Below are 12193 nucleotides of genomic sequence, written 5' to 3'. Positions count from 1 at the left end.
ATTCCAAACAAGAAACTTACTGTTTGTAAGGACATCATAAAGGACACAAACAACAGGCACGAAGAACTAATGTAACGTGTTGAATAGGGTGGTATAAAAAAAAAACTGAAAAACTTCTGAAAAAAGTTTTTTCTACAACGTTGAAATCTTTATTTTATTTTATTGCAAATATACACTTGAACACGGGAGAACACAAATCTCCTTTTTGGAACTTTCAAAAACCTTCCGTTTAGCAGAACTTGGAAAATTATTCATGCCCTGAGGGCAGAGTATCTATGAGAAAAGCTATGAGAATTATTATATTTATACGCTAAGCCATATTTTGTGGACGTACCTCCTCCGAAACTGCCGGACGGATTGTCGCCACTTTCGGCATGCGGGTGTTCTGTGGTCTAATGTGCAGCATGGGCTATGTGAGATCGTGCCAGACGTACAGGTTTGGGATTTTTTGGCGATTTTCTAATTTTTACATTCATTTGCATTGTGACGTCACCGCTGAGAGGCGTAATGATGTCATAACATCCTCGGTAATTCGCTGACGTCTATCGTCGAAGGTTTGTAGTTGTGCAAACTCATTGATAAACCTTCAATGGCGATGAAGAACGCATCTCATCGGAGCATAGTCAGCTCTAGACTGTTCTGTTTGATTAATCAGCTTCGTGTGGTTTCCATCGTGCAAGGTTCACGAACAAAACTAACATAGATTGTGCTCGGAAACGCAAAGCAAGATTTTAAAAGACCCTTCCCATTTCATTTTTCTCAATATTCTACGGGTTAAGGTGTTCGATGAAAACTCCAGTTGTGGAAGAAACTTCTTGAGGGCATTGTGTGAATCTTTGTTGAATGCATTTGTCATGTTTTTGTTTTTTATTATCGTATAGTACATGGTGAATTGTTTTTTTTTTCTGAAATGTTGTGTTCTGAAAATTCCATCTTTGCATACCCAAGGTAAATATTTAAAAGTTGTGATTACAATCACGCGTAACTTGTTTTTTCCCCACCTCAGGGAAAGAGTCATCGGGGAACAAGGACGCAGGGTGTCTTGGATCTCTCCAACCGAAGAAGAACCATGAATGGTGGCACAGCAGGAGATTGTGGGTCGTGATGAAATAGGATTCAACGTAAAGTCTTCCAGCTATGGGAGTTTCCCAAGGGAGACTTTATTGATTGATTTCATTCATTAAACGAACTTCAACGTAAAACCATGTTGCATTCATAAATAAATGTAGTGAACTTGCATCAAGAAGAACATGAAGTAACTCGATGGTATTCATAGACTCCTTACCCCACGCAGTCTTGACAAGGACTTGCAGTGATCAAGCTCTTCTGGCGGTAAATTTGTATTTACATCTATCTCCACTTCGGAGGTAAATGTGTACAAATTATACATTGAAAAGTCTGCTCTGGAGTACATTCATAATCCTTCACAAAGTAGCTTTTATTCTTGTTTTTAAGTGTTCTCATAACTACCAAGGCTGATGAAGACTCCAGAATAGATCGATAAAGTATAAATTGGGAAATCGTTAAAATAGTCAAATTGTTACTCTTATTATTATTATTCTTCCTCTTCTTTTACTTCTTCTTATTCTTCACCTTTTCCACCAGCCGAGCACAATTAAGGCTGAAGTGATGACAATGTTTCAAATTTCGAAGGGTTTTCCATGTATGCTCAATATGTGCAATATCAAATGGTCATGTAACACGTGGTAAAGTTTCAATTTCCTCTGTTGAACAGTTTTCAATGTATGCCCTTCACAAAATGCAGACACGTACGTACATACTGCGTATGCACCGTTTGCTTAACCACACTTTTCACTTGGCGATCGTGGCCTAATAAATAAAAAATGAGGGAAGTAGAAAGTTTCCAAGGATTTTAATATTTTATGTGCAAAATCAAGACTCGTCGAAGAGCGAGAACAATGAATGACTCAGGATGCAACAGAATAAAAGGAACAGTGGAGATGGGGGGGGGGGCACCAACAGCAGGGTTGAGGATAAAATGGAGGGAGCATTGGACAAATAAGGGAAGTGGGAAGGAAAGAGGAGTAGGAGAAGATGCACGGGATGGACAAGATGGATACAGAAGTAAATTCTCAGGAAGGAAAAACTGGAAATTTGGAAGGAGGTGGCCTTGGGGGTGAACTGGGAGGGGATGGGGGGAGGGTGTAGTGGTTAATAAAGTTCAAAAAAACAATTTTCAAATGAATGATGTAGACTAACTTTTGAGGATAGCGATGGGCGAGAATAGACGTGCAAGCACTGGAAGAGTATTGAGTATACCTGTCACACTGCCTTCTTTGTGAGAATTGTCATCACGTTGTGGGTCAGCCTGAACATTTGAAAAAACGAATTTAAACTCTTTTTCCCACAAGGAATGAAAAGCAAGGTGCTAATATTTGGCCTCTGTGAAGAGGAAGAGGGTTGGGCACACATCGACTTTTTCTCTGTTGTCCCGTTGAAAGGAGTGTTTTTTATGGCCATTTTTCATTCTGATCACGAATCCGTTGAACTTTTTGACCTAGGATGATGTCTTCGGTTGGTAAAATGCAAAAATCAAAATGGCCGCCAAATTTACCCACTTTTCAGGTAAAATTTGATAATTATGGCTTACTAGGGCATGTAGTAATATGTCATTTCTTATGTTTTCAGGGTCGCTGATATCGATAATCATACTTTTAAACTCATACAGGTCAACCAGACTGCCCCAGGATGCATATTGCGATAAAATCAGCACAAAAATGTGAGCGTTACCATAATTTCAAAGAATCAAATTAAGATATCACAAATTTCCATAAACTACTACTTTAATCATCACATCAACATTCAAAGCACTTTTTTCAGCAATATATCGACATCGACACAAACATTGTCCTCTGGTTTGACAGCATTTCTGATAGATGTTTTCAGTTCGTCGAAACACTGAACTTCTCAAACGTGAAAGTTTTTGTTCCGTCGGTACATTTCACTCTACGTTTCTGGCATATATCGGGCGCCACTGTCGATCTAAGGTAGCCTATTTCCCTGAGTAGTTGTGATTCATTAAGTCTCTCAAGAGAGTCAAGGGACATAGGAGTCACTGGACCTCCATGCTTCTTACAGTAGAAGTCTCGGCAGACATCACTGTTGATTATCTGTAACGACACGAAAAATGTACATCAAAAACAAAGGATATAGTTGATTAATCAATTCAAAATTCGTTCTGAAATTGAAAAGTGGGTATTTTCCATCGAAAATACCCATGTTTAGCGATTAATCCATACAGCCATCATGTGTCACTGTTTTAACCTCATATTCGATATCAATGACCCTGAAAACATAAGAAATGACATATCACATGCCCTAGTAAGCCATAATTATCAAATTTTACCTGAAAATCGGTAAATTTGGAGGCCACTTTGAATTTTTGCATTTTACCAACCTAAGACATCATCCTATGTCAAAAAGTTCAACGGATTCGTGATCAGCGTGAAATTTGGCCATAAAAAAACACTCCTTTCAAAAAAAGTATGTTTGTATGTCCAACCCTACTCTTGCTGCCTTGCGATCATATTACCCTGACAGAGATGGTGGTTCTGTGCCTTCCCTTCCAGTTTACTCATCTTCTTTTTTGACGACGTTTTGCAAATTTATCTTATGGAGGAATCCTGGAAGCTAGGTGGTGAAAGAGATTGATACTATTGATGTGCAGCGGCACTCCCACTCACGGTGCACAGCTTTACCCTTCTGGAAACCTCTGTAGAAAAATAGAGTGCTGGAAAGAATGATTAAATGTACTCTTTGGAAGCATTTGCTTCTGCCCCAATGATTTTGGGTTTGCTTCAGCATTGGTTCCAAGTTTTGTCAATTGCTGACTTTTTTTAATTCCCAGCTATTCCACAATTTTTTTGGGGGGTTTTTACTACCCCGGTCTTATGTATGGCATTTCCTTTCCATGGGGAGGCTGGAAGATCCCAACTAGGCTTGGCCTTGAGGATAGTTGACAGCTCGTTTAACATCAGTTTTATGCATTGAGCCTCGCTGATGAATGGTCACGACACTTTACATCTAAAATACAAACCACATGCAGTGGAGTGTTTTTTTTTAAAAAAAAGACTTTATACAGAGGGTAAGGAACTGCATTGGAATATTATTTTTACAACCTGGACCACGGCCCTCTAGTACCTGCTATTTGTCCACTGGCCCATCATGCCATGATGGTCCTACACTGTGAAATACAAGTGCAGAACCACAACTACAAGTACACTTTGCATTTCCTACCAGGTCGCGTTGGCTTTCAAGCTGATCAAAATATATCAATGGTGCTTCCAGGAGTATTAAATAACTTTCCAATTAGGTGTTCAGTTGATAACATGGATTCCAAGGTCGACACAACTGATGGACGTAACATGTTTCATGGGACTGCCATTGCAATTTACCAACGAGTCACTCTAGATGTATCAGAATGTGAAACTATAGCTGAGCCATTGATACAGGATGATAAAGTGTCAGCAACCCTACAAAATGCCTCCCATCCCCACAAAAAGTCACTGAAATGTCATCATGTACTCATCTGGAAACCCCAAACCACACAGAAGGAGTACCAGTCTGGGCAGCATAAAATTATCTTGTGTGTATTGCAGAAGTGGATGATAAACGTCACCTTGATCAAGATCAACACTGCTTATTATCAAGACACCAACTCATGAGTGAAGGACACTGCCATATGGGTTATTGAAAAAAATGTAACCAACCCCAGTTTTGTAGTTTAGAGTATAAGGATGTTAAAACAACATTAGTTCCAAGAATGTAGCAAAAATAAATTCATTACATAATGACTTCCACTATCAGGAGAGTGTTAAATTTGGTGCACAAAGTGTTTTGGTTGAAAATGGCAACACAAAATGAGATTGCATTGTTTTTAAATGTGTAACATAAACACATTCGCAGGCAAGATGAAGACATTTCCGGAATTTAATGGCTTCGTGAACACAAAACACTCCCTTTGACAACTTGCGACGAAGTTTGGAAATGTGACGACGACATTTCCTTTCGCCACTGGTAGCGAGAAGCTTCAGCACGGGTGGAGTACCTCGGCGGTAAGCTTGAGCAGGCTCGTAGGTAAAATATAGACACTCCATCTACTCCAGTGGTCAAGCTAAAAACATTGTTCAAATTTTGGAAGAAATCATGAAACTTGGTCATTGAATAGAATTTTGTATGGGGAAATCATACAAAAGCAAGCCCCACTTTAGATCTTAACACTGGGTCAAGTGATTGCATATTTACCCCACATACACGAAGCGAAAAGTAGAGTTTAGCAATTGGTTCACTTTGTTTGTCTGTGTGTCTGTTCGTCTGTCCACAAACATCAGTTTATGATGGAGGAACAACTTAATTTCAATTGAATGTTATATTTTGAACACAAATCGGAACATAAATCAAAAAACAAACCTGTAGTTTAGGAGTACTTTGGCTCTTAATTCGTCTCAATTGAGCACACACATATCGGAATGATAGATAACTTTTATATATGCTGTCTGCCTGCCTGGCAGTAAAACGAAATTGAAAATATTTTCCAACAGGAAACATACTGTTTTTAAGGACTTTGTAAAGGACATAAACAACAGGCACAAATAATTAATGAAACATGTTAAACAAGTTTCAGTTCAATATGTTTTAAGGGTATGGGGTAAAAAAAAGTCTGAAAAACCACAGGTGTGACAGACATACATCCATTGGGACCATACTCTGTGCAGAGCGTTGGTGCTGCCTAAGCAGTCTCCTTCACTATTGGGCACAATCCTGGACGGGTCACCACTCTGACACAGGATACCAGCAAGCTGGCACTCGTTTTGCTGACATCAGAAGGATGATAGAGTCAACCCAACCTGGTATTAAGTCAACAGCTGAGCAGGATTTTTACTCAGGATCCTTGGATCCCAAGTCAACCACCCGAACCATGAAGCCAACACGAGACATTGTGACAGATAGACAGAGAAAAACTCATCTGGTGTCTCCTCTGGTGAAACCAGTAGGGGACGAATAAAGTGGGTTTAAAAAGCTGCATCCAAGGTGGTAAATTCTCGAAATGTTTTTTTTCTACAACCTTTAACATCTTTATTTTATTTCAATTGAATTACATACTCGAACACTGTGGATCATAACTTGCCTTTTTGGCACTTTCAGAACCCTTCTGTTCAGCAGCTGCCCATGTAATTGTTTCTCAATGCTGTGTGGGGTAAGGTGTTCTATGAACTCGATTTTATATCGTAATCTATCAAAAGATAGTGCCATACGTGTAAATATATTATATTGGCATTCACTATATTGAGCATTCTTCTCTCTAAAAGGTGTTTAAAATGTGTTTCCCTTCTATTCGGAGGCATGAAATATAAAAAAAAAAAATCCTTTTTTGCGACAAATTTTATTGATTAATAGACACAGAGGAGATAACTCCATGACGGAATCCTGATCCTGGTTTTGAAAGGAACCAAGCTCATGTCATGTTCTACCACCATGTTAAATTTGAAGTAAATCGTCCAAGGCATTGTCGAATTACCACCCACATACCAAAATGTTGATGGACAGACAGACAGACAGACACACCAATCTGATCAATGTTTGTGGTGGTTGCACGCAACCTGCCCAATATGTGTTCAAAAGTTAAAGATATGCATTCTGTCATTAAATATTGTATAAAGTTTTCTGCTCTCTCAACACAGTGTTCATTCCTGTTGGCAGTTTTCAGCACAGGCACCAAGTTGGGTACAGAGAAGACTGGTTTTACAACATTTGCACAGTCCTCTGGAAGCCTGCTTGCAGCCACAGGGGATCAGTTCTTGGCATGACTTGGTTGCCTCAGGTAGTGTTGTCCATCTTGGTGTCCACTCCAGTGGTTGGTTCCCTGCCCCAGTCCTTTTGGGTGAGTAGCTCCTGCCCGGCTTCAAGCGTCTGCCCCCAGATATTTCCAGCTCGATAAGCTGCTCTTTTTGTGTGTTCCAGAGTGGCAGCATGAATTGGAGGTACAGTGTGTTCTCAATGGTCCAGTTGCCCTTGGCAGGGTATGATTTGTAAAATTTTCAGTGGGGGGGGGGTGATAAAATTGACAGACATCATGAGTTTTTTTTTGGTTATTTCTGACTTACAACTTACCAGTTATACATAACAATAGCGGCATAAAGCTGAAAATTCGCATTACAATTTAAAATGCCCTGGTTTCGACCTCCCACCTTTCTCGACTTCACGCTGTCGAAACCAGGGCATTCAAGGCCATCTCCACTCATGGCTCGCAGACTTCCTCTCCTGTCGCAGTCAACGTGTGGCCCTAAATGGAGTTCTTTCATCCCCTCTTCCTGTGCAGGCTGGAGTTCCTCAAGGTAGCGTTCTGGGCCCTGTTCTTTTTCTGGTTTTCATCAATGATCTCTCGGACTCTCTGGAAAATCCTCTATTTCTCTTTGCCGACGACTCCACCCTCTGCTGTACCATCTGTCATCCCTCAGACCGGCAAGCAGCAGCTTCTTCGCTCACTGCAGATCTGGATAAAATCACAAAGTGGTCCAACACGTGGAACATGTCTTTCAATCCACACAAATCTCACACTCTCACTATGTCTCTTCGAAAGGACCGTTTACAAAACCCCCCCATCCACTTTCTCAACAATCCTCTGGAAGAAGTCTTTTCTTTCAAGCTTCTAGGTCTCACTATCTGCTATGACCTTTCCTGGGAAAGTCACATTTCCAACCTCGCCTCAAAAGCCAGTCGCCGACTGGGAATCCTCCGTCGTGCAAAGTCCTTCCTCGGCCCACCTGAGCTCCTGACCACTTACAAAGCTTTTGTCCGTAGCCTGATGGAGTACTGCTCTCCCCTCTGGGCTGGTGCTCCTGCCTCCCACCTTTCTCGACTTCACGCTGTCGAAACCAGGGCATTTAAGATCATCGGCATCTCCCGCAATGAAGCTGAGTCTTTGGGCCTCTCACTCAATCACCGCAGGTTAGTCGGTGGTCTTTCTGTCTTCTACCGACTCCTCTCCAGCCTTGCCCCCCCTGCTCTCTCTGCGATTTGTCCCAACCACATTTCCACAGGGCGCTCAAGGTCCGCCAACAACCCCCTTCTGGTAAAACTACCAAAATCACGAATCACTGCTCATCTTCACTCTTTCATTCCTCTTTTTTCCCGCCTTTGGAATAAACTTCCTCACTCTATTCTTTCCCATTCTTCCCTCCAGGCTTTCAAAACAGCTGTTCACCACCACCTCTTATCTTTCCCCATCCAAATCCTCGATCTTTTCTACCCCCGATAATCCACCCAAGCCCACTTCCTTCAATTCTCCTGCTTTCCTTCCTGAAAGTCCCTGTAATGTCCATCTTCTCCTCGCCATGTTCCCCGTCCCATCCCCATCCCTCTCCCTTCCACAGTTCACCTGTGTCTGTTCCCCAATGTTTTGTCCCTTCCACTCCCGCCCCTCTTGTCTCATGCCTCCTTGCTGTGAGTTGTGTGTTAGCTCTCATACGAGCCTCGACCAAGGTATACAAAAAAAAAAAAAAAAAAAGGTCCCGTGGGGGGACTGACGGTTATTTCCCCAACAGGCGGGGTGAAAATAAGGGATTAGGCGGAAGGGGCCATGGCCCCCTTCCTGAAGTGGTACTTCATGGGGAGCACAATTTAAGTTAACGGCATATGGTTGTTATGTTTCATATAGAGTTTGGTCTACACCTGGCCGTCGGTTTCTGAGAAGATTTTAAAATGATTTTAAAATAAATTCCCTTAATTTGAGGCAAAACCCCCACTTTCACCCATTGGGTAGCACAACCCCACGAGACCTTACTATCCTGATGCATTGTACCAAATTTGGTCCTTATCGCTCAGGTAGTTGTGGAGAAGATGTTTTCGTGAAAATGAGGGATTCGGGAAGTAGCCCGAGTACCCCGAGTATATTTTTGGGGGTATATATGGCCAAGAGGAGCACAAGTTAAGGTTAGGGCATGGTGTCGATGCCTTGTGGCGAGTTTCATCTGGATCTGTCTGGTGGTTTCTGAGAAGAAGATTTTTGAATAAAATTCCAATATTTGGGGAAAACTCCCCCTTTTCACTCTTTATAGGGGGTGCATCCCGATAGGGAGCACAAACCCATGAGACCTTGCTGTCCTGATGCATCGTACCAAATTTAGTCCATATCAGTCAGGTAGTTTGTTTGGACAGGATGTTTTAGTCAAATGTTAACGAACATGTGTACATACAGACAGAGAGCCAGACACTGGGACACACTCGACAAGTTATTTCGGAGAAATAACCTAAAAATATCGCTAATACATTTCTTGCACTGAAAAAAAAAAATGAAAAAATAATCTTGGAACTATTTAAACTCAACATGGACAGGTTTTTTTTTGTATACCTTATTGAGGCTCGTGTGAGAGCTAACACAAAACGCACAGCAATGGGGGGGGGGGCATGAGACAAGAGGGGCTGGAGTGGGAAGGACAAAACAGTGGGGAACAGGGACGTTAGGAGATCTGTGGAAGGGAGAGGGATGGGACGGGGAACATGGGGAATGCAAGATGGACATGACAGGGACTTTCAGGGAGGAAAGCAGGGAATTTGAAGGAGGTGGGTTTGGGTGGATTATCGGGGGTAGAAAAGATCGAGGATTTGGATGAGGGATGATAAGAGGCGGTGGTGAACAGCTGTTTTGAAGGCCTGGAGGGAAGAATGGGAATGAATAGAGTGAGGGAGCTTATTCCAAAGGGGGAAAAAAAAGAGGAATGAAAGAGTGAAGGTGAGCAGTGATTCGTGATTTTGGTAGATTTACCAGAAGGGGGTTGTTGGCGGACCTTGAGCGCCCTGCGGAAACGTGGTGGGAACAAATGGCAGAGAGAGTGGGGGGGGGGGGGCGCGAGGCTGGAGAGGAGACGGTAGAAGACAGAAAGACCACCGACCAACCTGCGTTGAGAGAGTGAGAGGCCCAAAGACACAGCCTCATCGCAGGAGATGCTAATGATCCGAACTGCCTTGGTTTCCACAGCGTGAAGCCGAGAAAGGTGGGAGGCAGGAGCACCAGCCCAGAGGGGAGAGCAGTACTCCATCAGGCTGTGGACGAAAGCTTTGTAAGTGGTCAGGAGCTCAGGTGGGCCGAGGAAGGACTTAGCACGATGGAGGATTCCTAATCGGCGAATGGCTTTGGAGGCGAGGTTTGAAATGTGGCTTTCCCAGGAAAGGTCATGGCAGATAGTGAGACCCAGATGCTTGAAAGAAAGGACTTCTTCCAGAGGATTGTTGAGAAAGTGGATGGGGGGGGGGTCTAAATGGACCTTTCGTAGAGACATAGTGAGAGTGTGAGATTTGTCAGGATTGAAAGACATGTTCCACGTGTTGGACCAGTTTGTGATTTTATCCAGATCTGCAGTGAGTGAAGAAGCTGCTGCTTGCCGGTCTGAGGGATGACAGGTGGTACAACAGAGGGTGGAGTCATCAGCAAAAAGATAAAGAAGATTTTCCAGAGAGTCATAGAGATCATTGATGAGTCATAGAGATCATTGATGAGTCGGAGAGATCATTGATGAGTCGGAGAGATCATTGATGAGTCCGAGAGATCATTGATGAGTCAGAGAGATCATTGATGAGATCATTCATTCATTCGGAGAGATCATTCAAAACTTATTACCACTTAAGTCAAAGTTTTAAACTATCATAACGGATATATTTATTTTGAGGGTCCGATCGAAATACAGCAGCATAATGACTATGACGTAGTGGATTTGCATTGGTTAATTTGCTGTGTTTCGTCACGTACAGTTTTGTCAGGTGATAATAATGGACAAGTGGAATCCCACCCGATCAACTTTATTCAGCCTAACATCATGATCCACATCCAGTGAAACCAAACTCCATTACATTTTTAAATCACATTTCCCGTGATCTTCAGCTGATCTTATGACCACCACCACCGAAAGTGAAGGAGGTCACGTTTTGACCCCTCTCTGTCTGTTACTTGGAGAATTTCTTCTTTTTTAAACCAAGTATGTTGGTCTGCAGCATGTTTGTCTGTCAATGGCCTACAGGTCACGATTTTAAACCAATCTTCACGAAACTTCACCACATGGTGGGGTTTGTCATAAGGAAGAAGCCTCTTGTTTTTGAGGTCAAAAGGTCACCAACTCAGGTGGTATTTCTAAAATCCTCAGTTTTCATCCGATTGACTTGAAATTTGAAGAGGATTTCTTTTTCAGGTCACTGAATTCAACCAACCAATTATTTTTGATGTCAACATGGACAAAAAGGTCAACATAGGCTCAAGGTCAATAACCAAGGTGGGATTTCTAAAATCCTCAATTTTCATCCCATTGACTTGGAATTTGAAGAAGATTTGCATGTCAAGTAACTGAATTCAGCCACCAATTATTTTTGAGCTCAAAATAGGCCAAGAGGTCAACATAGGCCGAATTTCTAAAATTGTCAATTTTCATCTGATTCATTTGAAATTTGAAGAGGAGTTGCATATTTGATCATTGAATTCAACCAACAATTATTTTTTGAGGTCAAATTTGTTTTTATGGATTTTGCAAGTATCGTGTTCTGCACGACACGACATCTTCTTCTTCTTGTTACTTGCAAAATCTCCGATTTTTCAAGTATATTGGTTAGTCGATTTTGTTATTCTGTCTGTTTGTCACCTACAGGTCACAATTTCAAACAGTTCTTCACGAAATGTCACCACATGGGAGAGTTTGTCAAAAGGAAGAAGCCTATTGTTTTTGGGATCAAAAGGTCAAAAGGTTAACATAGGCCAAAGGTCAACATCTTCGGTGAGATTTCTAAAATCCTCAAATTTCATCAGATTGACTTGAAATTTGAAGAGGATGTCATTGTATTCAACTAGCCAATTATTTTGAGGTCAATATCGACCAAAAGGTCAACATAGGCCCAAGGTCAACAACTACGGTGGTGTTTCTAAAATCCTCAATTTTGACAAGTGTTGTGCTTTTGCATAACGACTTCTTCTTGTTTGTCTGTTTTTCTGTCTGTGTGTGTGCAGAATATCTTTTAAAAATTTGGACCGATTCGGACGAAACTTGAGTGAACACATTGTGTGCATGACAAGGAAGAATTGATTCAATTTTGGTGAAGATCCGAATCCGGATCCAATTATTTTTAAAGTGATTCTTCACCATTGAGAGATATAGAGCACAATATCTCAAACGATATAGGGCCAAAAACGATA

At 41.7% G+C, this 12193-nt stretch overlaps 1 protein-coding gene across 12 annotated transcripts in view; it reads left to right on the top strand.

The window, feature by feature from the left end:
- The window catches only part of LOC147021613 (cyclin-dependent kinase 14-like), a 369402-nt gene extending 367527 nt beyond the window's left edge, over positions 1-1875 (top strand). For 10 of the 12 annotated variants that reach the window (XM_085891768.1, XM_085891765.1, XM_085891766.1 and 7 more), the window contains one exon: positions 1007-1874. Coding sequence is in view for 1 of the 12 variants with exons in the window: in XM_085891773.1 (XP_085747899.1) it covers positions 1007-1073 (67 nt within the window). In the remaining 11 variants the exon portion in view is untranslated. Of the gene's footprint in view, positions 1-1006 lie in introns of all 12 variants that reach the window. The other 2 variants (XM_085891773.1, XM_085891759.1) reach the window with 1 other exon arrangement.
- The last annotated feature ends 10318 nt before the right edge of the window (positions 1876-12193 follow it).

The sequence above is a fragment of the Eptatretus burgeri genome, chromosome 8 (genome assembly GCF_056783735.1).
Source record: "Eptatretus burgeri isolate ZD-2024b chromosome 8, Ebu_testis_v1, whole genome shotgun sequence".
In the NCBI taxonomy this organism is placed as follows: Eukaryota; Metazoa; Chordata; class Myxini; order Myxiniformes; family Myxinidae; genus Eptatretus; species Eptatretus burgeri.
Note: the sequence above shows the minus strand (reverse complement) of the source record. Positions and strands in the feature narration are given on the sequence as shown.